Source organism: Hippopotamus amphibius, chromosome 8, assembly GCF_030028045.1.
Source record: "Hippopotamus amphibius kiboko isolate mHipAmp2 chromosome 8, mHipAmp2.hap2, whole genome shotgun sequence".
NCBI lineage: Eukaryota > Metazoa > Chordata > Mammalia > Artiodactyla > Hippopotamidae > Hippopotamus > Hippopotamus amphibius.
This window is the reverse complement of record NC_080193.1, coordinates 147,013,386-147,039,486: the sequence shown is the minus strand read 5'-3', so window position 1 is coordinate 147,039,486 and position 26,101 is coordinate 147,013,386. Positions and strand designations below refer to the sequence as shown.

At 62.8% G+C, this 26,101-nt stretch overlaps 1 protein-coding gene across 2 annotated transcripts; it reads left to right on the top strand.

Annotated features, from left to right (window-relative positions):
- Positions 1-15,639: 15,639 nt before the first annotated feature.
- On the top strand, positions 15,640-26,057 carry STK25 (serine/threonine kinase 25). 2 transcript variants are annotated; one of them, XM_057746009.1, is made up of 12 exons: positions 15,640-15,770; positions 16,169-16,291; positions 20,251-20,481; positions 21,075-21,131; positions 21,622-21,730; positions 22,322-22,479; positions 22,567-22,752; positions 23,193-23,338; positions 23,466-23,580; positions 23,733-23,804; positions 25,218-25,354; positions 25,489-26,057. In XM_057746009.1, exons 2-12 carry the CDS (start codon positions 16,262-16,264, stop codon positions 25,526-25,528), a joined length of 1,281 nt encoding a protein of 426 aa, XP_057601992.1. In that variant the 5' UTR covers positions 15,640-15,770; positions 16,169-16,261; the 3' UTR covers positions 25,529-26,057. The 2 variants fall into 2 exon arrangements, with proteins under 2 accessions (XP_057601992.1, XP_057601991.1); XM_057746008.1 differs by having other exon boundaries at positions 15,666-15,832.
- The last annotated feature ends 44 nt before the right edge of the window (positions 26,058-26,101 follow it).

The window sequence follows — 26,101 nt, the reverse complement described above, 5'->3', positions numbered from 1 at the left end:
ACAGTGATTTCCACCTGTACGCATTTGTTGTGCATTTTAACCAAAATTATGCATGTCCATGATTGAAAGAATCCAGCGGTTCTTAGGAGCTTTCCATGGAAAGCCGCTATCTCGGGACCACCCCCTAGGCAGGCAGTTTCCAAATCAGGGCTCATCCCACCGCCTGCTCTGAGGGACGCTGCTTTTCACCGCTGCATTCCTCAGCCAGGGCCCGTCCATGCAGGATGAGGAACTAGCCTCACACACCCCTCCCCAGCCCCACACCTACCTCTTGGTCCCTCTATCTTTTCTTTTAAAATTTAATTTTAAAATTTGCTTTTAAAATTAACAATGGTGTGTTAATTTCTGCTGTACAGCAAAGTGAATCAGCTATACAGGTAGATATTCTTTTTCATATTCTTTTCTATTCTGATTCATCACGGAATATTGAATACAGTTCCCTGTGCTGTACAGTAGGGCCTTGCTGTTTACCCATCCTACGTATTTTGCATCTGCTATTCCCAAACTCCTAATACGTCCCTCCCCCATCCCGCTCCCTTGGCAACCGCAAGTCTGTTCTCTGTCTGTGAACCTGTTTCTGTTTCATAGATAAGTTATTTTGTGTCATATTTTAGATTCCACATATCAGCAATATCATAGGATATTTCTTTCTCTTTCTGACTGACTTCACTTAGTGTGATAAGCTCTAGGTCCATCCACGTTGCTGCAAATGGCATTATTTCATTTTTTTGAATGGCTGAGTAATATTTCATTGTATACATGTGCCACATCTTCTTTAACCATTCATCTGTCAATGCACGTTTAGGTTGCTTCCATGTCTTGGCTATTGTAAATAGTGCTGCAATGAACGTTGGGGTGCATGTATCTTTTTGAATTGTAGTTTTGTCTGGGTATATGCCCAGGAATGGAAATGCTGGATTACATGGGAGCTCTATTTTTAGTTTTTTGAGAAACCTCCATACCATGTTCCATAGTGGCTGCACCGACTTACATTCCCACCAACAGTGCAGGAGGGTTCCCTTTTCTCCACACCCTCTCCAGCGTTTATTGTTTGCAGACTTTTTAATGACAGCCATTCTGACCAGCCTGAGGTGGCACCTCGCTGTAGTTTTGATGTGCATTTCTCCAATGATTAGCAGTGTTGAGCATCTTTTCTTGTGCCTCTTGGTCATCTGTATGTCTTCTCTGGAGAAATGTCTATTTAGGTCTGCTGCCCATTTTTCGATTGGGTTGTTTGTTTTTTTGGATATTGAGTTGTAGGAGCTGTTTGTATATTTTGGAGATTAAGCCCTTATTGGTTACATCATTTGCAAATATTTTCTCCCAGTCTGTAGGTTGTCTTTTTGTTTTGTTTATGGTTTCCTTTGCTTTGCAAAAGCTTATACGCTTGATTAGGTACCATTTGTTTATTTTTGCTTTTATTTCTATTGCCTTAGGAGACTGACCTAAGAAAACATTGGTAGAATTTATGTCAGAGAATGTTTTGCCTAAGTTCTCTTCTAGGAGTTTTATGGTGTCCTGTCTTATATTTGTCTTTAAGCCATTTTGAGCTTCTTTCTGTGCATGGTGTGAGGGAGTGTTCTAATTATTGATTTACACGTAGCTCTCCTGCTTTCCCAACACCGCTTGCTGAAGAGACTGTCTTTTCTCCATTGTATAATCTTGCCTCTTTTGTCAAAGATTAGTTGTCCATAGGTGTGTGGGTTTATTTCTGGTTGGCCTCTCTATCTTTCTTTTTTTAAATTTATTTATTTGTTTATTTAGTTATTACTGGCTGTGTCGGGTCTTCGTTGCTGCATGGGCTTTCCCTAGTTGTGAACAGGGGCTACTCTTCGCTGCAGTACGTGGGCTTTTTATTGCAGTGGCTTCTCTTGCTGCGGAGCATGGGCTCTAGGTGTGCAAGCTTCAGTAGTTGCAGCACTTGGGCTCAGTGGTTGTGGCACACAGGCTTAGTTGCTCCGTGGCAGGTGGGATCTGCCTGGACCAGGGCTCGAACCTGTGTCCCCTGCATTGACAGGCAGATTCTTTTTTTTTTTTTAAACAAATAACTTTTTTTTAATTAATTAATTTATTTTATTTACTTATTGGCTGTGTTGGGTCTTCATTGCTGCACACGGGCTTTCTCTAGTTGCTGAGAGCGGGGGCTACTCTTCATTGTGGTGTGCAGGCTCCTCATTGTAGTGGCTTCTCTTGTTGTGGAGCATGGGCTCTAGGCATGTGGGCTTCAATAGTTGCGGCTCACGGGCTCACTAGTTGTGGCTCACAGGCTCTAGAGCACAGGCTCAATAGTTGTGGCGCACGGGCTTAATTGTCCTGCGGCATGTGGAATCTTCCCAGAGCAGGGCTCGAACCTGTGTCCCCTGCATTGGCAGGTGGATTCTTAACCACTGCGCCATCTAGGAAGTCCTGGCAGGCAGATTCTTGACCATTCCAGATCCAAAGAGCAGCTAGGAAGTCCTGGGTGACAGCAATCTGGAGGCCCAGTTGGGAAGGGTCCTGGGTAGTGCGTCCGCTCTGCGGGTGGGACTTCCGATTGGAGTTCTGAGGGCTTCTGCTTATAATTCCTGGCCACAAACTGGGGTCTGGACTTACTGAGGCTCAGGTTCTTTTTTTTTTTTTAATTTTGGCACACGGGCTTCGTTGCTCCGTGGCATGTGGGATCTTCCTGGAGCTGGGATCGCACCCGTGACCTCTGCATTGTCAGGCGGATTCTTAACCCCTGCGCCACCTAGGAAGCCCAAGGCTCAGGTTCTTGATGTCTCATCGCAGAAAGAATTCAGTGAGAGACAGAGGGGTAGGTAAGAAGTGGATTTATTTAGAGAGAAACACACTCCACAGACAGAGTGTGGACCATCTCAGAAGGCGAGAAAGGCCTCTATCTTTCTTTTCAAAATTTCCAAGTCCTTCATTCCAGTGGATTGGTGGAGGGGTCACCTCTCTGTAAAGGTTTGAAGCCGTGCTCACAGCTCTGATTTTCTAGAGGGACCCTTCCGCACACACCCTGAAGTTCGCCACGGGTGTGTCCAAGCACCCAGGGTTAACTACGCGTAGATCCAGATGCTCTTCCCATGAAGCTCCCGGGCGTCCTTGGGCCCTGACCCCACGGCCCCTCCACTCCCCAGGGACTCCATCAGGACCACGACATTGTGGGCTGGTCTTATCCCCCCATCTTAAAGACACACACAACACAGATCAAACGGGTGCAATAGTGCTCTGTAATCTTCAAGACTGAAGACGACAGCCCCCCCTCCCTCTGCAGTAGTAGAGGATCGAGTCTCTCCACCCGCCTCACGTCCTCTGTCCTCCCAGGGTGACCACATCACCATTGGCCTTGGCCGCAGCTGTGTAAACAGTGTTCGCGGCGGAGCCGATGAGACGCACTTCCCGCCTGGAGGTGGAGCTGCCTCCTGTCTCACCGCCTCTGTGTGCTGGGGACCAATGTCCCACACACACTTTACGGCCCTGCAAATAGTTATCAATCCCTTTTCCAGATGTGTCCGCCGTCGCTGCCGCCCGGAGGCCTCCCCTCCGTCTTCCTGCCCCGGCCACGCGGGCCCCGCCCCCACCCGCGGGTAAGGAGGGGCCTTCATCTGCCTCTGGCCTTTCTATTGGATTCTGAGGCCTCTTCCTTACTCCCTGATTGTTGTCTTAACAGAGTACTCTGGTCTCTGTTTTGTGGACACAGTATCTTATCTCTCTGGGGTTGTGATTTCAAGGGGCTTTTCGGTGGCTGGCGTCCCCAGGCTGCCTGCTTGTCCCCATTTTTCCAGCTCGTCTGTATCGCCTAGTCTATAGCGTTTGTCCCTTCCCTTTGGGGGCGGGGATGGCATTCCCTGGCTGTCCTTCCACATGGACAGGAAGGTTCAGCAGCTCCTTGTGGGGTCCAAGCAGAGCATGGTGACGGGTCGGGCTCTTTCTTGGGGTCCCCAAAAGGAGGTCCTCTTCCTGGGCAGTTTTGCGTCCCCTAAGACGGTTCCTCGGTCTCCTGCTTGGGTGGGGTGGTGTCCCTGTCTGGCTGGTGGCGTTTTGAAGCAGAGTGGAGGAAAAGGGGCCAGGACCCCCGGTCAGGAGGTGGCACCTCCTTTACCCCCTCCGCCAGGCCTCGCCATCCCCCGTGTTCCCGCGGCTGGGATCTCGCAGGCCCAGTTCCTCCAGTAAAGAGGGTCTGAGCTCATTTTGTCCGGGGGCCTGTCGGTGGCAGGTGGGGAAGGTCAGACCCCTCACGGCCACCTGCGCCCAATCGCGGGGCCCATCCCTGACCCCTTCCGCAGGGACTGGGTGTTATCACCGTCGCAACACTCGCCTCTAGGGGCGGGGGGATGGGGACACTCGCCTGTCCCTGGACGGCTGGCCTCGGCCTGCGACTCGTGAGCCGTGACGAGGGCCACCTCCGAGCAGGAGCTGGAGGCCAGCGTGTCTCTGCCTTCTTGCTCTTCCCTCTGCCGCAGGACAGCTCTGTCCAGAGAGGGCTCTCCTCCCGCCAGGCTGCAGGAGCAACGCTGGACCAGGACCGCGTGTGCGTGGAGCCGTGGGGGAGCCGGGTGGGGGGACACACCGCCTGCGTGAGAAAGAAACCTCGGCTGCCACGAGCCGTGGCGGGTGTGGTCTGTTTGTTCCCGAGCGTGGCTGGGCGGACGGCTGTGCTCGCTGGGGCAGGGGCCAGACTCGCCTTCTGGTTAAAATCGGGGGGGACGCGGGAGCCTCTCTCAGGGCCCGAGCCCCTGCCTCATGCATCCTCTCGCCCCTGTTCTCTTTCAGAGCACGCTCCCTGAGTGCCCATGTGTTTGAAAATGCCCTGAAATCCACTGCTGTGCTTGGAGGACTGCAGCTTGGGGCGGACCTCGAAGCACCCCTGCGCTGTCGTCACGCTCCAGGTGTACCTGTGCCCCTGCTTCTTGTTCTTGGTCCCCCGCGTAACCTCCCCCGCCCCAGGTCCCTTCCCGCACTCCACCCTTAATGTCCTGTGGCTGCTGTCACCAAGCACCACAAACCTGGTGACCGAGAACGACAGACACCTGTTCCGTCCCAGTTCTGGAGGCTGGAAGTCTGAAATTCCAGGTGGGGTGGGGCTGCGCCCCTGCAGGCTGTGGGGCAGGGTCTGTCCCAGGCTCCCCCGTCTGGTGCCAGCTGCTCAGCCTGGAGCCGCGTTGCTGCCCCACTGCCAGCTCAGCACAGGGCCCCTCGGGTCCCCCTCTTCTGTGAGGACACCAGTCACTGGACTCAGGACATCAGTGTGACCTCGTCCTAACTTGATCACATCTGCAAAGTCTCCATGTCCAAATAAAGTCACTCACAGGTTTCGGGGGTTAGGACTGTGACCTATCTGGGGGGCACACCATCCAATTCGCACACCCCTCTCCATCTTCGACATCTGCCTTTATCTTTAGAGCTCTGACGTTTTACTCCCATGTGTCAGGTCAAGATTTTCTAACCCGAAAGTCTGCATTTATCTTCAGTTTTGGGGACGCTTTCCCCAGCTCGTGTCGGGGGGGTGCCTCCCCTGCCCCCTCCCTCCTCTTTGGTCTCCTCCTGGAAGGGGCAGTAGGACTGTGGCATCTCTCCTCCACGTCTCGGGACTGTGTTTTCCTGGGCTCTATGTTCTGGAGGAATTCCTCAGCGCAGCCTGCAGCTCGGAAGTCTGTTTACTGCAGAGACACCATTCCTTCCGCAGACGCCGCCCTCTCTGGCCTCCCCCACACCAGAGTCTCCCGCAGCCGCTCCATCAGTTGTGTTTCCCAGGCTTGGGGGGGGGCGCTGCTCTTTCACCAGGGGAGCTGGAGTTTCCTGCCCGTCCTGGCCTTCTTCCAGTGTGCTGGCTGACTGACAGCCCCCAAAGATGTCCTCATCCTGACCCCTGAGCTGTGTGACCTCGCACAGCCATGGGGACCATACGGATGGGATTAAGCTCAGGGTCCTGAGGGGAGGAGGGCACCCTGGCTGGTCCTGTGAGGGCGGGGGGTTGGCCCAGGGGGGAAGGCTGTGTAACAGGGCCCCAGAGAAGCTGGGCTGGAGACATGCTACGCCACTGGCTTTGCAGGCGGAGGAGGGGCCCCAAGCCAAGGGACGCAGGCGGCTGCTAGGAGCTGATTCCACGCCCCCCCCCCCCAAGCCTCCAGAGGGAACCAGCCCTGCCGACACCCTTCTGTGGTAGAGCCCCAGACCCACTGTGGACACCTGCTCTCAAGGCCTGTGTTGTCTTGCTCTTGAGCCGCGCCGTTTGCAGTGATTTGCAGCCCAGGACACGCACATTTAGGCGTCGTGGCTTCACCTTCACTCTGCCCTTGGTTCCTCGGCCTCCTGGGGGGGGACCTGCTGTGCCGGTGCCCCCATCCCAGGGTAACCTAGTCATAAAACACATATGTGTCCATTTGAAAAGTTCTGGAAAATATAGAAGAAATGTTAACATTTTGCAGGAAAGAGTCGTCCTCTGGCTCACTGTTAGATGCCTTTCTCTCCCACAGCAGGAGAGAAGAGGGGCGGGGCTCAGGCGGGGCGCGGCCGGGCGGGAACGTGAGCCCTTTCTGTTTCTGCCGTCTGTGCCTTAGCGTCGGCCGCGCACCGGACCGTCAAGACGTTCTCAGCAGCAGTTTGGTGTCTGCACCACGTTCCAGTCAATGGGTGTTTTATGGTTATTTATGTCACTGTGTTCTGAAGTTTGCATTTTTTCACCATTGAGCTAAATTGTACATTTCTGATCATTTCTTGTCCTGGATGCCTGGAAGCAGAGTTGCGGGGCCGGCAGGAAGGGGTGTTTTGAAAGCTCCGCATTTGGGGCGTGTTGTGGGGACAGCGTTGTCCTCCAGGGGCCCAGAGCCAGGACCTGAGCCAGAACAGGGCCAAGGAGGTGGAGCTTTGTCCCGCGGGCACAGGGCACAGTGGGCACTAAGGTGGGAGCCCGATGTGACCCATCTCTCCCCAGAGGGACAGTGCTGGCAGCAGCTGGGACACTGGGCAGGAGGCAGAGGCGGGCCAGTTAGGAGGCACCTGGAGGCGCCCAGCCTCACCAAACGGGGTGTGAAGGTCTCCCAAATGTCCTCCAGGGTTAGAAGGCAAGGACTGGCCTGTGAGGCTGGAGAAGGCGGGCCCCGGGAGATGCCTGGGGGGACGGACGCGGGGACGCGGCTGTCCGGGCCGCGTGCCCCTTGGCAGCCCTGGGCCCCTGAGGCTCGGCGGGCCTGCAGGTGGCCTGCCCGGGTGAGTGCCCACTGGGGTGCATGGCAGAGCCCGCAGCCCCACACTCAACAAATACTGCGTGCCCCCGACGTGCCAGTCACGGCACCCACACTGGCAGAGAGGAGCCCGTCTCCGCGGCCATCACCCTGCGCCCACCCCCACCCACCTCGTGGCTGAGTTCTCGTGGAGGGGGTTCTGGGCACTGGAGGAGAGCGGTGGGCGCCCGGCACAGGCTGGCCTGGCCCTTGGCCAAGGCGGTCCCTCTGCCAGGCTGCACAGCTCCTGGGAGAGGCCACCAGAGGCAGGTGGGGGAGGGGAGTCCTGCAGGGGGGCTCCCTACCCCCCCCCCCCGTCTCAGAGCTGGGACCTGAGGCTGATGTGAGCCCTGAGGCCCTGAGGACGGGCAGCAGGTGGCAGCGGGTGGCAGCGGGCACAGCCCTGGCCTGCGAGGCTGGGCCCAGGGCAAGCTCTGGAGAGAGAGATTGGAGCTGGGGGCCTCAGGGGCATCCCCGGGGGCAGGTCTGCACTCCGTCTGCCACCCAGGGTCTGGCTAGGGTGGGGAGGGGGTCCTGGAGGAGGGCGGGGGCGCCCAGTGATGCCCCCACCTGCCCTGGGGAGGGTCAGAGGTGGGAGGAGGGCAGGGCCCTGGGGTCCAGGCGCTGTTGGGGGCGGGGCGCCCTCCCTTCCCGTTGACGTTTCCACAGGTGGGAGGATTCCGTGACGTGGGGGAGGGCATCCGGTGACGTGGGGGAGACCCCACCTCCTCCTCGCCGCGCAGCTCCAGGGGCCGCGTGGCGATGCAGGGCCTCCACCACCCCGACTGCCCACACCCCTGTGCGGAGCTGGAGACCCCAGGGCGTCCCGACCCGCCTCCCACCCTGGCCTTGACCCAGCAGCTGGCCTCACAGGCGCTTCACCGAGGCCGTAAACCGTAGCTGGTTTTCCTCTCGTCCGCCATAAACCACTCACCACAGGCGCGGACCTGCCGGCCGGGTGCCAGCAGGGTGGTGACGGGCTGGGGGCAGCCTGCGTGGCTCGCGCCCCAGGTTCGGGACGTCGTGGCCCCTGCGGCGCCCAGAGGCCGTCGGCCAAGGGAGGCGCCAGGGCTCCCCTGCCCGGCGGTGGCCAGGGGCCTCCCGCCTGCGGCCCATGTGGGACAGAGAGCAGGCCCGGGGCCTTGACCGCCCCAGGCGACGGGGACAGGCACCGGCAGGGCCGGACAATTACTGGGCCCTTTGCCTCCTCTTCAGACGTTTATCTTTCCTGACAGGATTTCTTTCTCTTCCGTTCTGTCCCCTTCCTGACGTCTGGAGGCCTGCCTCGTGCACAAATGTGTTACTTTGAAGCACTCTGCATTGTTCTGAGGTTTCAAAGTTACAGCCAGCAGCCAAAGACAACATATTTTTCTGGCTGTAACAGTAAATCCTGGTCGCTAGCGTGTACTTGGAAAGTTAGAGCCCAGAAAGAAACATTTTGAATCTGAATTGCCGTGTGGAGATCGTGACGGTGGGCGCTGCGGCCTATGTGTCCTCAGTTTAAGAGAGCGCACACGCGTGTGCAAAACTAGCGGCTCTGAAACCTGGCTCTGCTTCAGGCTCTGTCCCGAGTGCCCCGGCGGCCCTTCACACTCCCGGTGGCCGCAGGGCGTCCCATCCGCGCCGGGAGTCCCCTCCCCTCCCCTCCCCTCCAGCAGGCTGTCCTCAGCCCGAAGCCAGCCTGCCTGGGAGACCCCTGCCCTTCAGACGCGCCCCGCCCCGGCTTTGGCAGTGGGGGTCTGCATCACACACGGCACGGCCAGGGTCCGGGGTCCGCCGGGGAGGATGCGGTCCTTCAGCTGAGAAGGGAAGCCTGGCGCCCTCGGACCTTTCCCGTCGCAGGGACCCCCCAGGGTGCGCGTGGTTTAGGGACCGTGTGCACTCAGCTGGGGTTCCACTCACAGTCCCCCCTGGACAGAGGGGAAACTGAGGCTCAGGGAGGGCGCGTGTGGACAGCAGGGGTCAAAGTCCGAGGGTCCGGTGGAGAGACCCCAGGGGCCCAAGACGCCTGCAGGCCCTGGGCTGAGCCAGGTGCCGGCCGGTGGGAGACCGGGCAGGTCCTCCGCCCCGAAGCGCTCACTGCCCGGGCTCCGGCCCGCACTCGAGCCCAGGGGCTGCTCGAGCCGTCCCCCCTGCTGTCCCTCAGCCGCCCAGACTGCCCCAGGACACCCCGAGACGGGACAGCCCTGGGGGCCCCCCGACCCCTGCCGTCAGCGTCCCCCGTCCCCCACGCCCGCACACACTGTCTTCCGCTCCCGGCAGCACACCTCCCTCCTCCATCCCCTCCATCCCTGGGGCTTGAGGGTCAAGGTCTGTGGGCACCCCCCGTGTGATGGGGAACCTGGAGGCGGCTCAGGCGTCCTCACCGCCTTCTGTCGCCGCCCGTGTGCTTGGAAGGGGCCAGAGGAGCCGGTTCAGCCCAAGGAGAGGGGGCAGGGCGGCCCCCCCCCCCCAGCGCCTCGGCACCCTCCCCACCCGCGGGGCCCGCCCATTCCCCTCAGGGACCCGCCCCCGCCTGCCGCCCACCGGCCCACGCGGCGCGTGCTCCCCAGACACCCCTCGGGAGAGTCCGTTCCACCCCCGCGTGGCCGGAAGAGGGCTCCCCGGGGGGGCAGAGCCCAGGGCACCTCACCCGACCCCAGGCCCTGGCCCCGGGGTCCCGGCCGAATTCCGAGCGCGGCACCGAGGCCCCCCTGCGACCGGTAGCATCCAGGCCGCGGGGGGCCCGGGCAGGCCAGGCAGGGGCAGCAGGGACAGAGCCACCGTGCCTCCCCGGGGCCCGGGCGCCGGTGGCCGAGAAGCCCCCGCCGGGGGGTGGGCCCTGCCGCCTGCCCCCGGGGCCCCGTCCCGCCGAGCCTGGCCCTGAGTGGGGGCCTGGGGCGGAGGCAGGGCGGCTCGCCAGCGCCGCTCCGCTCGCCGCGCGGCCCGCACCGGCTCCTCTGGCGTCCCGCCCGCTCGGCCCTGCAGCCCCAGCACCTGGGCCAGCGGAGGGCCAAGCGCCAGCCGCGCAGCCGCCCGTGTCTCTCCGTTGCAGGAAGGGGGACGCCTCCCAGGGCCCGAGGTGGGGCTCCTGTCGGACCCCGGGACGTGAACGGCCCGAGGAGACACACAAGCAGGAGCCGGCCCTGGGAGGCGGCGCCGGGCGGAGGGCAGGGGCTGCGGCGGCCGGTAGCGCTGGACGCGGGTTTACAGCGATGGGTGGGTTTCCGGCTTGTCTCTGGCCCATGGCTCTGCCTCAGGGTCCTTCCTGGGGGGCGCGTGCATCGCCCGGCAGGGATGGACTCCAGAGAGGGGGGCTCTGGGAGCTTGGTTGTCTGCTCTCTCCTCGGGCCCCTCCCGAATTCTCCTGGCAGCACCGTGTCCCCTGTCGGGACCCCCAGCGGTGAGACACGCGGGCGGCCAGGGCAGTTGCCTCACCCTCCTCAGCGCGCGGGGCCTTGCAAAGGTGCAGATGCTACCTGGCCCACAGCATCTTCCCTGCGGTGGGGTGTGCCTCAGGCCCAGCCCCCCCCTGCAGGAGGCTCACCTGCCCACCCCACCCCCACTCGCCCACTGTCTGCAGGGTCGGCTCTCTCCTGCCTTTGCTCTTGTGTTTCCAGCATTTTCCTCTAGAAGATTGCGGGCTAGTGTCCCCCCCGAATTCACGTGTTGAACCCACTGTGGTGGTATCTGGAGGGCAATTAGGGTTAGACAAGGTCCCCATGGTGGGATAGCACCCTTCCAAGAAGAGACACCAGAGGGCCCCGTCTCTCTGTCTGTCTGTGTGTCCGACATGTGAGGACACAGCAAAAATGTAGCCGCCTATGAGCCGAGAAGAGGGTTGTCCCAGGAAGCAGCCCCGCTGGCCCGGGCCCTGACCTCGCTCCCAGGCTCCAGATGTGAGAAATAAACACGCGTCCTCTGGGCCGCCGGGGCTGCAGGTGTGTCCCGGCCGCGAGTGTGCTGGTGCCGGCCTCACCCCAGTTCCTGCAGCTGGGACCTGCTCCCTGGACAGAAGAGGAGGCTGGAGGACCCGGAGGGGGAGACTGGCTGTGCCCCCCGCCCAGGCCCGGCCTCCCCAGCCTGCAGGCCCGGAGCCCCGAGCCCCAGGTGGGGTCCCCTTGAGGGACGGAGCCCATGAGCACCGCCTTCCCAGAGACGGGGAGGTCGCCCCCCCAAGGCCTGGCACTAGACAAGGGCCCCCCTGAGGCTGCCTGTCCCACAGCCAAGCGCACAGGCCCAGGGTGGCCACGGGTCTGTCCCTGAAGCCGCGCCTCTTCCGAGCCGAGGTACGGGCTCGGGGCGGGAGCGCGACGGCTTCCGTCGGGCGGGGCGTCTCCGGTCCAGGGCCCCCGGCCCCTGGCTTTGCGGCAGCCCCACTTCCTCTGTCTCCACAGCTGCCTCTTCTCTCAGCTCCTCGGGGCCCCTCACGAGGAGGTCCCTGGGGGCTGCGCCCTCCCCAGCCCCACTTCTGCACAACCTCAGGGCACTACCGCTGGGCTGCAGGGGGCCTCGCCTGGTGGAAGAAGTGTCTGGGCGCCCGTCGGGGCGTCCTCGGCACCCGGGGCTCCGGGACGTTCCAAGGAGACGTGCTCTGTCCGCCCCCTTTGCGGTGCAGGTGCCAGCTGCTGAAGGTGACCTGCCCCTCCTCACGGAAGCCCCAGGAGGGGACTGAGCAGGTGAGTCGGGGGGAGGGGGCGTGGGGCGTGAGTAGATCAGCCACCTGCAGCCGGGGCTCCTTCCCAGAACACGTGGCTGGATGTCTCCAGCAGGTAAACGCCGAGGGGAACAGGAAACAAGAGGCGGATCACAACGTGTGGGCCTTATTGGATCTTGATTTGAAGAAACTGTGTGGTCATACATCTGAAACCACATACATGTGTACACACACATATATAGGCCATTTGAACACGGACTCTACATTTGATATTAAGGAATTGTTGTCAGTGTAAAAAATTTATTTGTAAAAAAAATACAGTCACACGGCCTTTTTTAGAGTAAGTTCTGTGAGCCCCCCTGCCTGAATGGATGCGCGCAACCTCCGTCAGGGTCAGGACACCGGGCCGCCCACGGCCGGCTGCCCGGACACTGCTCTGCTACAGGCCAGGCTGCACCCCGGCCCCGGGAGCCACTGCTGCTCCTCTCTGGGCTGTGTCCTTGTGACTGTGTCGCCTAAACGGTGCCCTGCACCTCGTACACAGCCTCTTGCGACCGACCGGCTGCCTTCTCTCACGTGATGCCTTTACGGCTCCCCTGCGTTGCAGAAGCATCGTTGCTTTGTTCCTTTCTATTGCTTGGTGGTGCTCCGTGGTGGGGAGGGACCACGGCGTCTGCACTCACCTCACGGAAAGCCATCCGGTGGCTTCCAGTTTGGGGCGATTATTAATAGACGTGCTGTAGACATTTACGTACAGGTTTTTGTGTGAAGGTACGTTTTCGTTTCTCCAGGATAAATAGCCAGGAGTGGCAGGGCTGGGTCACACGTAAAGTGTCTGGTTGACTTTTTAAGAAGCTGCCACGCTGTTGTCTGGGGTGGCTGCACCGTTTTGCACTCTCAGCATTGACGGCCCATGTCCCAGGTCTGCATCCTCACCTTGAGTGACCGGCCATCTTGCTTTGCCAGGACCTAGGGGTTTCCCGGAACCGGGGAAGCAGAATGGTTGGCCATCCCATCTTTGTCGGCACTTGGTATTGTCAGTGCTTTTTATTTTAGCCGTTCTAATATGTGAGCAGTTAGTATCTCATTATAGGCTGCGAGTTAATGATGTTGAGCCCCTGTCCACGTGCTGTTTGCCATCTGTGCATCCTCTCTGCTGAAGTGTCTGTTCAACTTTGTTTTTTCTTATTGGGTTTTCTTTTTTAATTAAAAAATATTTATGTATTTATTTGATTGTGCTGGGTCTTCGTCGCAGCAGGTTGGGCTCCTTGGTTGCGGCATGCATGTGGGATCTAGTTCCCTCACCAGGGATTGCACCTGGGCGCCCTGCATTGGGAGTGCAAAGTCTTAATCACTGCACCACCAGGGAAGTCCCTTATTGGTCTGCTTTTTTTTTGAATAACATAATGTCTTTTATAGAACAAACACTCCTAATGTTTTCCCCTTTCTCTCTCCCTCTCTCTCTCTCCCCCCACCCTTTAAAATTAATTAATTAATTAATTAATTGGCTGTGTTGGGTATTCATTGCTGTGCACAGGCTTTCTCTAGTTGTGGTGAGTGGGGGCTACTCTTTGTTGAGGTGCGCCGGCTTCTCATTCTGGTGGCTTCTCTTGTTGTGGAGCATGGACTCTAGGTGCGTGGACTTATTGCGGGCATGCAGGCTCAGTAGTTGTGGCTTGTGGGCTCTGGAGCACAGGCTCAGGAGTTGTGGCTCAAGGGCTTAGTTGCTCTGCGGCATGTGGGATTTTCTTGGACCAGGGCTTGAACCTGTGTCCTCTGCATTGGCAGGCAGATTCTTAACCACTGCGCCACCAGGGAAGTCCTCGGTTGTTGTTTTGGTTTTTTTTTTGAGACTTTTTTTTTAAAATTTATTTATTGGCTGCATTGGGTCTTCGTTGCTGCACATGGGGTTTCTCTAGTTGCTAAGAACGGGGGCTACTCTTCATTGTGGTCCACAGTCTCCTCACTGTAGTGGCTTCTCTTGTTGTGGAGCACAGGCCCTAGGCACGTGGGCTTCAATAGTTGTGGCACATGGGCTCAGTAGTTGTGGCTCACGGGCTCTAGAGCACAGGCTCAATAGTTGTGGCGCACAGGCTTAGTTGCTCCGTGGCATGTGGAATCTTCCCAGAGCAGGGCTTGAACCCGTGTCCCCTGCATTGGCAGGCGGATTCTTTACCACTCTGCGCCACCTAGGAAGTCCCTGGGTTGTTTTTTAACTGTTGATTTTTGAGAACTCTTTATGTATTCTAAGTACATGTAGTTGGATATGTGATTTGCAATTTTTTTCTTCCAGTCTATAGCTTGTCTTTTCATTCTCTTCATAACGTCTTTCTGAAAGCAAAATTTAAGATATTTGATGAAATCTAATTATCACTGCTTTTAAAAAATTTGTGGTAAAATATAAATAACATAAAATGTGTCATTTTAACCGTTTTTAAGTGTACAATTCACTGACATTAAGTAAATTCACCATGTTGTGTAACCATGATCACTGTCTGTCTCCAAAACTTTGTCCTCACTCGAAGCAGAAACTCTGTGCCCATTAGGTAATATCTCCCCGTTTCCCCTCCGCCAGCCCCTGGAAATCTCTATTCTACTTTCTTTCTCTTCAGCTAGCCTATTCTTGGCCTCTCATCTAAGTGGAATCATGCAGTATTTGTCCCTTTGTGATGGACTTACTTCCCTTAGCATACCGTTTTCAGGGTTCCTCTATGTTGTACCATATGCCAGAACTTAATTCCTTTTTTTTTTAATTGGCTGAGTTGGCTCTTTGTTGCTGCACAGAGGCTTTCTCTCGTTGTGGTGAGTGGTGGGGGAGGGCTACTCTTCGTTGTGCGTGGCCTCCTCATTGTGGTGGCTTCTCTTGTTGCGGAGCACAGGCTCTAGGCCGTGGGCTTCATTAGTTGCGGCACATGGGCTCAATAGTTGTGGTACACGGGCTTAGTTGTCTCGCGGCATGTGGGATCTTCCCGGACCAGGGATCGAACCCGTGTTCCCTGCATTGGCAGGCAGATTCTCAACCACTGTGCCACCAGGGAAGTCCCTTAATTCCTTTTTTATTTCATTTTATTTTATTTATTTTTTAACTGTGGTAAAATACAGATCACATAAAATGCACCATCGCAACGGCGTACAGTTGAGCAGCGTTAAATACATTCACAGAGCTGTGCAGCCAATCTCTGGGCGTCTTTTCATCTTCCCAAACCCAAACTGTGTCCCCATCAACACCCCCCGCCCCCGCCCCAGGCAGTGACCCTTCACCTTTCCGTCTCTGTGAATCTGGCTACTCCAGGGACCTCATATAGAGGGAATCAAACAGTATTTGTTCTTCTGTGAGCGGCTCCTGTCACTCAGCGTCGCGTCCTCAAGGCTCATCCAGGCAGTGACTTGCGTCAGAACCGCCTCCCTTTTTTAGGCTGAATCCTGTTCCGGGGCCCAGCCATCCCTCCCCGCCGGGGGATGCTGAACGGGCGGCGGGCGCAGGGCGGGGCGGGAGCCCTGGGCCGGGTCCCGCCAGGTGCGGGGAGGGGGCGGGGCGGACGGCGGGGAGCCCCACCCACGGACGCCCCGCCCCGCCCCGCCGGCCCCGGCCCCGCCTCGCTCCGCGGCTTGCCGGGAGACGTAGGCCCGAGGCTCTCAGGAAGCCGGACTCGGAGTCCCAGCGAGCCCCGCGGCGCGCCCGAGGGCGGGGACACCGCTCCGCCCATGGCCTGCCGGGACCTGTAGTCCAGCGCCTGCGGGCGCCCCGGCGCAGGGCGAGAGAGGGACTCGGTGTCCCAGAGAGCCCCGCGCCGGGCCACGACGCCGCGCGCTCTCGCCGTCGCCGTCGCCGCCGCCGGGCTTTCTCCGTCCGCCGCCGCCGCCGCCGCCGCCGCTGCTTCGCGGACTGGAGGGCCCAGGCGTCCCCGGGCGAGCGGAGGCTGCGGGTGGGAGCCTTCGCGGGCACTGCGGAGCGGGCCGGGGGAGGCCGGGATGGAGCCCCCCGGAGGTGGGCGCGCTGCCGGGCGGGCCCGCGCCTGGGGCGGTTGGGGAGGGGCCGGGCCGCGGGGAGCGAGGAGGGCGGAGGGCGGCGGGCGGCGGGGGCGGGGCCGGCGGCGGGGGCGGGGCTCGGGGAGGGGGGGTCCCGGCGAGGGCGCGGAGGGGGCGTGAGGGGGCGCGAGGGGCTCCGGCGCGGCCCGGCGTCGGGCAGCTCCCGGGCGGGCGCCCGCGCTGGCCCGGGCGAGGAGCGGAGCGCGGCGGCGGGCGTCCTCGCGGCCCGGCCGGACCCCAGGGGGTCGGGGGAGGGGGCGGCGCGGGGCACCGAGCGGGCCCGCTGTCCCCGCAGGTGACCGGAGCGGGTGAGCCGGCCTCCCGAGCCTGCAGGCGGCCGCTCGGGGCCTCCCGGGGGAGCAGCGGAGGGCCTGCGGGCCGCGGCGACATGGCCCACCTCCGGGGCCTGGCCAACCAGGTGAGCGTGGCGCCCGCCTCCCGGGGCCGTCCTGGGGGTCGGCAGGGCGGCCCCTCCCGAGGCGCGCGGGCCGGAGCGGGGGCCGCGGCGGGGCTGGGGGGAGCCCGCCCGGCCGCCGGCGCGGGGCCCGCGGGCACCGGCGGGTCGGCGTTGGTGCGCGGGGCGCCTGGCCGTGCAGGGCTGGGGCTGCGGCTGGGGTGACACGGCCGCGCCGGGAAAGCCGAGGGCGCGCGCGCGGGTGTCCCTGGAAGGGGGCTGTGGTGCCCGCCCGGAAGACGGCCGCTTTTCTGATGGTTGCGCTGCCCGCCGCCCTGGGGGGCCCGGCTCTGCGCGTCAGCGGCCTGACTCCAGGGCAGCCCCCGCACGGTGCCCTGGGTGGCGTGGCTCGGGTGGGGGGTCCGGGGCAGCCGGCGTCCGCGCTCGCGGTCCGTTCTTTGTTAGTTCAAGCCGCCTGTGACCTGAAGCAGATGTGAGGTAAACGGCGCTGGCAGTCGGGTGTCCTCCATCCCAGTAATTAATTAATTCATTGGCTGTGTTGGGTCTTCGTTGCTGCACGCGGGCTTTCTCTAGTTGCGGGGAGCGGGGGCTCCTCTTCCTTGTGGTGCACGGACTTCTCATTGCAGTGGCTTCTCTTGTTGTGGAGCACGGGCTCTAGGCAGGCGGGCTTCAGTAGATGTGGCGATGTGGCATGCGGGCTCAGTAGTTGTGGCTCACAGGCTCTAGAGCACCGTCTCTACACTTGTGGTGCACAGGCTTAGTAGCTCTGCGGCATGTGGGATCTTCCCAGACCGGGGCTTGAACCCGTGTCCCCTGCATTGGCAAGTGGATTCTTAACCACTGCGCCAGCAGGGAAGCCCCGCCATTGGGGTTTGTTTTCCTACGTTGGCAGCTCCGCTGCGGTGTAGGCTGACCTCTCTGAGGTGCTGGGCGCTCCTCTGTGAAGAGCATGTGGCCCTGAGACTGACTGCTCTGGGCTGAGTGTGAGGACTGGGTGCCCAGGAGGAACAGGAAGCGTGTGTCTGTGTGGGGGGAGGAGGGACTGGAGTCAGGGTCAGCCCCAGACCCAGCTGGGCTCCTTGGAGAAGCCTGGAGCGCCACGTGCAGTTGCTGGGCAGGGCATCCCGGACTAGCTACAGCTGCAGATGGGCACCAGGGCTTGCTGACTGATGCTGGCGTGAGCGGACGGGTTTTCATTCTTCTTGACATCTTGTGTGTTCTCGGTCACGTGACTAAGATGTTGAGAGAGAAGTCTAGCTTGAATTTATTTTTCAGAGCTGTAGGGATAGCTTCTGTGGGTCCCAGAACGTGAAATTGGGGTTGTGAGCCGCCCCTGTACCTGTGTGCTGACGGCACCTGGAGCGGGGCCTGGGCGTCCAGAGCAGATGCCCGGGGAAGGGAGCGCAGGCCCAGAGAAGCTGAGGAAGAGACCCCCAGAGGAAGGAAGCCCCTTTTGTCCTCTTAGGGGGTGGAGAGACTTGGTGTTTGTCGGTGGCAGGAAGCCTGACAGGACGTTGTTTTCTCTTGAGATAGTTGTCACTGTGGCCCTGTGAGGCTGTCCCTGCGTGGGACAGTGGGGTGTGCTCCCCCACGGGGCAGCCCTAGATGTCAGGCTGGCTGGTTCCTGCCCTGCCTACAGGGTCTGACTGGCTGCAGGGAGTGCCCCGTGCACACTGGCTGCCACCCGTGGTGGGGTGGATGGGCCCGTCGGGAGTGGTGCTGGCGGCAGACGTGTTGCTAAATGGACAGACACGCGGACATACTGCCGAGTGGTGGCCGCAGACCTGGCGGCCCCAGGACTGATTCAGAGAGCTGGGGTCTGGGCCCCGTGAGCAGCCTGAGCAGTTGTCCAGACCACGTACGTCTTCAGGAAGGGCAGCGTGAGACCCAGGCCCCGCGGCACTTGTCTGCCCTTCCCCTGGCAGGGCTGCGAGGAGGCTGTGTCTGTGATGTGCCCGTAGGGTTGCGGTCACGGTTGGGTCCGTTCCTGTCACGCTCTTTGCTCAGGAGACTGGCCTGCAGCAGTGGGAACCCAAAGAGTGTGAGAGTTGGGGCTGGGCCTTCCCCTTCTGTGCCGAGCCTGGAACCTGGTTAGACGTTTGCCCTGTCTCCCAGTGCGAGGCTGTGCAGGGCTGGGTGCCCTGCCTGGGGTGTCCCCCGTCAGGCCGCTGCGGGGACCAGCCCCAGCTTTGGCCCTGGGTAGAGGAGGCGGGGGGGATGTATCGCTGGCAGAGGCCTATGGGTGGGAAGGGGAGGCCTGAGAGCGGGAGGGACAGCGGTGCCTGTTAGCTGCCGGGCCTCGGCCCCCCCTCCCCGGGTCCTCTGAGGCCACCTCAGAAGGAGGGGAACCATGTCTTGGGAGCACTGGCTGGACCAGAGGTGTCCCCGGGGCTGCGCCAGCACTGGCTTGGGCTAGGGTTGGGGGCGGCTTGTGGGTGGGCGGTTTGCTGGGCTGGCCCCCGGGGGCGCCAGAGGCCCTCCTGGGCTGGCTGAGCCCAGGGACACGGGTGGGGGGCGTTGGGGCCCAGTGGGGGTGGGGTAGGCGGAAGGGGTGGTTGCCCAGGCTCCCCGGCCCAGCTCTCCCCCAGGCCCCGTCACCTGCGGCCCTCTCCTGGGAGGGCAGCGCGTCGGCCACTTCAGGTTGGCACGTCATCTCAGTCTGGAGCCAGTTGGGCCCCGAGTGGAGCTGTGCCTGGAGCTGAGCCCGTGGGGCAGGCGTCGGCCCTGTGCTCCCTGGGCCCGGTGGGTGCGGCCGCCCTGGGGCGGGATGGGCCCTCCCTCCGCAGCGTCGCCCCCGGGGCCAGCAGTGCAGCAGCTGGCGCTTGTGCCGCCGAGATGCCCTCCGGGTGGTGGTGCTCGGGGTTTGGAGGGATGTGTGCGCGGGTGGGTTTGAGGCCCGGCAGGGCTTGGAGGACCGTTTCTGCCTCCATCTAGACGAGGTGCTAGGCTCCTGCCAGCCTTGCCACGGGTCCTGCCCGGCGCTGCTGAAGCCGAGGGGGGTCCTGGGGCTCCAGGGCCTGTGCGGCTGCTCCAGGCTCTGAGGAATGCTGTGGCGGGAGGGAGGTGACCTCAGGAGGCCGAGGAGCCGCGGGGGGCCAGGGATGCCAGGGGTGCCCCGCCTGCCCTCTGGCGCTGCTGCCTCCCCGCAGCCCCACATGGAGCTGTCTCGGCCTTGGACGCCCTGAGGGTCAAAACCAAAGGCAGGGTTGTCGCCCCGGATGCCCCTCAGCCGCCTTGTCCGGGTGCGTGGGCTGCCGGGCACCTCCCGCCCCAGCGGCTCAGTGCCTTTTAGGGCGGGTTTGTGCTTCAGTCCGAGGACGGGTGGGGCGGTTTTCCATGTATGTGAGCACCCAAGAAGGGGTCCTTCTTCAGCTCTGCCCTGCGGTGAGGGTGGCGTCCTGAGCACTGATTTGGGGGCCGAATGGAACTCTCTGCAAGGGGTGTGGCTTCCAGGTGTGCAGGGAGCACTCAGTGAAGGTGTGCTGGGTTTGTTTCTTGTTGTCATGAACAGGCTTTATTTTTCAGAGCAGTGTTAGGGTGACAGGAAGGGGAGTGCGAGTCCCGCGTCCCTCCCCGGGGAGTCTGTCACGTCGATGACGCAGCCTGGGCAGCCCGGTGCTCACAGAGCCGTCGGCGCCGGAGGCCGGCTGCGCGTGGCTGCAGCGTCGCCCAGGCTCGGCCCCCTGTCCCCGGCTCCCCGCGCTCCACCCGCTCACCGCTCTCAGCCCGTTACTGCGCCTCGCTGTGTCCTCCCCACGCGTGGCCCCCTGCCTGCCCCATGGCCCTGGTTTCCTGGCGAGAGCCCAGGCCTCTCCACGCGCCCCGGGGACGTCTTCCCTTGCGTGGAGGGTAACTAGGTTTTCTGAACGAAAAGGGATAAAAGAAGCGAGGAAAGAAGCTGGGGGCGCTTCCTGCCTCCTCCTGGCTCTCGGGGTCACTGGCTTCCCGCCCTCTGTCCCCAGCACCCTCGCGTGGACCCTGAGGAGCTCTTCACCAAGCTCGACCGCATCGGCAAGGGCTCGTTCGGGGAGGTGTACAAGGGCATCGACAACCGCACCAAGGAGGTGGTGGCCATCAAGATCATCGACCTGGAGGAGGCTGAGGACGAGATCGAGGACATCCAGCAAGAGATCACCGTGCTCAGCCAGTGCGACAGCCCCCATGTCACGCGCTACTTCGGCTCCTACCTGAAGGTGCCCGGGCCGGGGCAGGGAGGGCCCTGGCGGCCCCCGCGTCTGCTCAGGAGGCGCAGGCCGGGGCTGCCCCCGCGTGGGCCTGGCGGGGAGCGGGGGCCTGGTCTGAAGGTCAGGGGTCCCAGCAGGTGAACGCAGACCCGGCCTCACAGTGGAGTGGGCCCCCGAGAGACGACAGCCCCCGGGGCCAGGTGTGCGTGCGGCGAGGGGCCTGGCTGCGTCCTGAGCGGGAGACCTGGGGGCGGCAGGGCATGAGCAGGGTCTCTGGGGTTGGCTGGCTCTGGAGTGGCCTGGCTGTGCCCCCTCCCCGGGCAAGGGTGGCGTCCACGCGGCCCTGCTGGGAGCGCTCTGGGCCCCCTGTGGCCGGAGCCTGGAGCCCTTCCCAGGAGGGCTTGGACCGAGCGGGCTCAGCCGCGGACCGCAGCCCTTGGTCTGTCTGCCGAGGGTCTGCTGTGGGGTGTGGCAGAGGGGAGCCGGGCTGGGCGGCTGCGGCTCCTGGTGGGCGTCCTGGCTGCGTCACCCCTGCTGGGAGCGCGTGTCGGGGGTCCCACAGGTGCCGGCTGCCTGGTGCTGACGCGCCTCTCTGGCCCCAGAGCACCAAGCTGTGGATCATCATGGAGTACCTGGGCGGCGGCTCCGCCCTGGACCTGGTGAGGTGTGGGCCGTGGCGGTGGGCGGCTGCAGGGCGGGGCCAGATGGAAGGTGTCGGGGGGTTGTTCTTGGTCCCTGGGTTCCCGTGGCCTCCCTTCCTTTGCTGTCTTGGGGCATCGGACGTTCCTCGGGAGCCAGCTGGTGCTGAGCGGTCCTGGGCCTCTGCTGGCCTGTGGGGAAGCAGGGGGGCGGCGGGGGTGTGTGGCCGGGACCCCGTTCTCAGCCGTTACCTTTACAACAAAGGTGAAGGTAGCCTGTGTTCTCTAAAAAGAGCCTCCCGCACCTCTGTCTGATGCGGTATCTGAAACTTCTGTTTCAAAAGTGGGTGAAGCGGTACGAAGCCCGCACTGTCCGGAGGGTCGCCCCACCCCTGGCTGGGGAGGTGGTCGAGCTCGGGCCTCGGCGCCGGGCCTGGGCCGGTGGGGAGGGGAGCTGGGTTGGCGGCTGCAGGGCAGCCCCGAGGCCCTGCTGTCTGCTTTGCACCCGCAGCTGAAGCCGGGCCCCCTGGAGGAGACCTACATCGCCACCATCCTGCGGGAGATCCTGAAGGGCTTGGACTACCTGCACTCGGAGCGCAAGATCCACCGGGACATCAAAGGTTCCCGGGGGTGGGGCGGCGGACGGCCACGGGGCTCCCTGTGGCCTCGGACACGGAGCGCTTCCGTCTTGCTCTGTGTCCAGAAGACACTGCCGGCAGCAGATAGGGCTTCCTGAGTGCCGTGTCCCTGCGTGCTGGCCAGGGCAGCTCTGCACGCAGCGTGGGGGGGACCCTGCTCAGGCCAGAAACGTGGGTTCTCGCTCACGGCCTTAGATCTGCGCGTGAGGTGCCACGAGGGCGGCTGTGCGGGTGTACAGGAGTGGCCAGGCCACGGCGGAGGGACGTGGCTGAGGGGCTGAGGGAGGTGACTGGCAGAGTGAGGGGAAGGTCAGGGTCACCTCTGCCCGCCGAGCGATTTGGAAGGGCCGTGGCCCTGTTCGTGGCATTTTTCATAAGAGAGGACCACCAGGAGGGCCCTGGAGCCTGGCCTGGGGAGCACGTGGGCTGGGCTCACACGCTGCGGGCACCTGCGGGCGCTGCCCTGAGGCCCTGGTCTGAGGGGGGAGCTGGAGGGAGGCGCGTCCTCGGCCGTCGCGTGCGGGTGGGGCCGTGTGGCACTGAGGGTGACACCTGCTGTCCTGTGTCGAGCAGCTGCCAACGTGCTGCTCTCAGAGCAGGGCGACGTGAAGCTGGCGGACTTCGGGGTGGCGGGGCAGCTCACGGATACGCAGATCAAGAGAAACACGTTCGTGGGCACCCCCTTTTGGATGGCACCCGAGGTCATCAAGCAGTCGGCCTATGACTTCAAGGTGGGGGCGGGGGCGGGGGGGTGCGAGCCGGGGGGGAGGGGGCTGGAGGCGCCGTGGCTGAGCCGCCCCGCGTGGCGCCCCGTGCAGGCTGACATCTGGTCGCTGGGGATCACGGCCATTGAGCTGGCGAAGGGCGAGCCCCCCAACTCGGACCTGCATCCCATGCGCGTCCTGTTCCTGATCCCCAAGAACAGCCCGCCCACGCTGGAGGGCCACCACAGCAAGCCCTTCAAGGAGTTTGTGGAGGCCTGCCTCAACAAGGACCCCCGATTCGTAAGCACCCCGGCCCCTGGCTCCAGCAGGCGGGCGAGGAGGTGGCCTGCGTGGCCGAGTGGGTTCGGGCCGTACTGGAACCAGGCCCCAGAGAGCAGCCCTCTGGGCTTGGGGTGGGGGTGGTCTGTGTGGGAGCTGGAGGGCGACAGGGCCTGGGCCCCCTCCCCTGTGCAGGCCCCAGCCCCTCCTAGTCCAGGGCGGGCTCCATGGCGCCCCCCCCCGCCCGGTCTGGGGAAGCTCCGGAGGGAGGGCTGCCCCCCAGCGAGGACGGCATGCAGCCCCCCCAGCCTCCCAGCTGCCCCTTTCCACCTGGAGGCCGCCCGCCGCCCAGCGACGCTGAGCCCCAGGGCTCTGCCCAGGCCGCCTCGTGTTGGAGCTCCAGGAGCTCCAAGGGTAGAGCTGGGCTGTCCGGCGCCTGGTGATGGTGTCTGTCCCCGCAGCGGCCCACTGCCAAGGAGCTCCTGAAGCACAAGTTCATCACGCGCTACACCAAGAAGACCTCCTTCCTCACCGAGCTCATCGACCGCTACAAGCGCTGGAGGTCGGAGGGCCACGGCGAGGAGTCCAGCTCCGAGGACTCTGACATGTAGGGGCCCTGCGCATCCCAGGGCCTTGTCGGCACAGGGGCGGGGTCCCCGAGGGGGCAGGGGTTGGCCTGGCATTTAGGGCCACGAGGCCGATTGCACCTCGTGACGCCTCATCGTCCTCTGCAGCGATGGAGACCCTGAGGATGGAGAGCAGGGCCCCATCTGGACGTTCCCCCCCACCATCCGGCCGAGCCCACACAGCAAGCTGCACAAGGGGACGGCCCTGCATGGCCCCCAGAAGGTCGGGCGGGCCCCACCCTGTGCACGCGTCGGGAGGGTGGGGGCCTGTTCAGAGCTGATGGGTGGGCGGCTCGCTCCTGGGCACACACGCTCCCCCAGGGTGGGTTTCCAGGAGGCTGTGCCCTGCTAACTCCCCTGTGCTGTGCTTTGCAGTCGGCAGAGCCTGTCAAGAGGCAGCCGCGGTCGCAGTGCTTGTCCACGCTGGTCCGGCCCGTCTTTGGAGAGGTGAGGGCCAGGCTGGGGGTCCCATGGGGCGGGGGCGGCATTGCTGTGCCACAGAGATGCTGGCCCTGCAGGGCCACAGACGATGCGCTGGCCAGCCCGCTGGCACCCAGGGTTTCTGGGTCCCGTAGAGCACACGGTGGACCCGCGGACGGACCAGAGATGACTGGGACAGGCTGGCCTAAGGTGACCCTCGAGTTCCCAAGCCTGCCAGGGGTTCTTTGGGGTCCCAGGGCAGCTTTGATCATGAACTACTGTCCTAGGACCTTTGATCTTGAACTACAAACACGGGGATGCCCCTCTGTCTAGAGAGCGCCGCGGAGATTTAGGTCTTGGTGTGGGGACGTGAGGCTTCGGGCAGGGAGCCCTTCAGGGCAACGCCCCAGAGGTCCTGTGACCCGGCGTGTGTGTCACCTGCTCACGGGCAGTTGGCAGTGTCCTCAGGAACATGCCTCCCCCGGCGGGGGGGGGGTGGGGTTCACACCCCGGGGGATGCTGGCACCTGGAGCCTGGGGGTTGGGGGGAGGCAGCAGAGCCTTTCCAGGGAAGGTGGGGGGGGGGGTGTCGGGATGCAGGCAGGCATGCCCGGGCTGGGGGAAGGGGATGGGGGGGGCTTCGTGGGGGGTGGGACTGTCCCTGGTCACGCAGGCACCTGGGGCCGCGCAGCAGGAGCTGTGGGGTTCGGCGTGGACGGCTGGATCAGGCGCCTGAGCAGGCCGCTCTCGGGGCGGGGCGGGGCGGGGCGGGGCCGGCAGCTCTGGGGTTGCTTGTGGGGGGGGGTGGAGTGCGTGTGCACGTGTGCGCAGGCGCCCGTGTCCAGGGAGGTGCGGGCCAGGCTGCAGGCTGCCGGAGCCCCCGCCCTGTGCGCGTGCGTTTGGGTAGTGAGGAGGTGCACCCACACAGGTGCGCCGGGGCCCCCCTCAGGGCCCTGTTTCTGTGGGCTGGGCCTGAGGTCAGGCTGCTGGGTGGGTGTCCTGGGAGGTGTGCGCCCCTCCCTCGTCTCTGTGGTGTTGGGCGCAGGGGAGAGGATGGGCTGACCTCCTCCCCGCCAGGCCAGCTAAAGGCAGGCATTTCTCCTTTGGGTCCCCACAGCGGGTGGTGCTGGGGGCTCCCTGGCCCCAAGGGTCAGGCTGGTAGGGGTCTGGCCGTGTCCTCTCACGTGCTGGACCAGAGCTGCGGGCTTCTGGGACCCGGGGTCAGGAGGAAGCCACGTGATCAGGGGGCTCCTGCAGCGCAGGGGCAGGGGCAGGGGCAGGGATGGGGCGGCCCCCGCCTGTCCCGGGAGCCCCGCCCTCGGGTGTTCAGGGGGACCCGCCGTCCCAGCTTTGTGTGGAGAGCTCGAGCCGCGCGTCACAGGGGAAGGGGGAGGTGGCCGCCCGGGACCCTGCGGTCAGGTGCACGGGGGTCTCTCCGCAGCTTAAAGAGAAGCACAAGCAGAGCGGCGGGGGCGTGGGGGCGCTGGAGGAGCTGGAGAACGCCTTCAGCCTGGCCGAGGAGTCCTGCCCTGGCATCTCGGACACGCTCATGGCTCACCTGGTGGAGCGGGTGCAGAGGTGAGGGGCTGGGGCGCAGGCTGTGCTCCGGGAGGGGCGAGGCCGCTGGGCTGTGCTGGCTTCCCGTGGGTCCCGGAGCCCCACCCCGGCCTGCGCTCCCGGGCGGGAGCAGTGACTAGGCCTCTGGTCTGCAGGTTCTCACACAGCAGAAACCACCTGACGTCAACCCGCTGAGGCCACTGCTGTGCACACACGGGGAGAGGGGGCTTCGTCTTTTGCTGTGTTGTCAAGGACTGTGCTGGCTGGTGCCCGTCTGCTGTCCTGGCTGCAGGCCTCCCTGTGGGGTCACCACCCCCACCCCCGAGCAGGGGGCTGCCCCACTTCCATGTCCCCTCGTGGCCGGGCCACGGTCACACTCAGCAGCAGAGAGGCGACAGGCTCGGTGTTCTCCAGCCCGTGAGGCCAGGCTGTCCGCTCTGCGGGCTCCCAGCAGCGCGGCCCCGCACGCAGCGGAGCAGAGACTTCTCTGGGGCACATCTGCGTCCTCCCCGCCCGGCCCGACGGCCCTTGGAGGTTGTAGATTTGCCTGTGGTGTTGGATCAGGTACCATGTGTTCTCATAAGCACTGGTGTCAGCCAGAATGTTTTGTTTTTTTAAGAGAACCGAACTCCCTTGCTTCCCTAAATATCCTGAGGTTAAGGTGTTAGTTTTTTCATAGAATGTTGAGAGGCTCCTGCCACTTTCAATAAAGACCTGAACTGGAGATGCGCTGGTGGTGGGCAGGGCCCCAGGCCGGGCAGGGCCCAC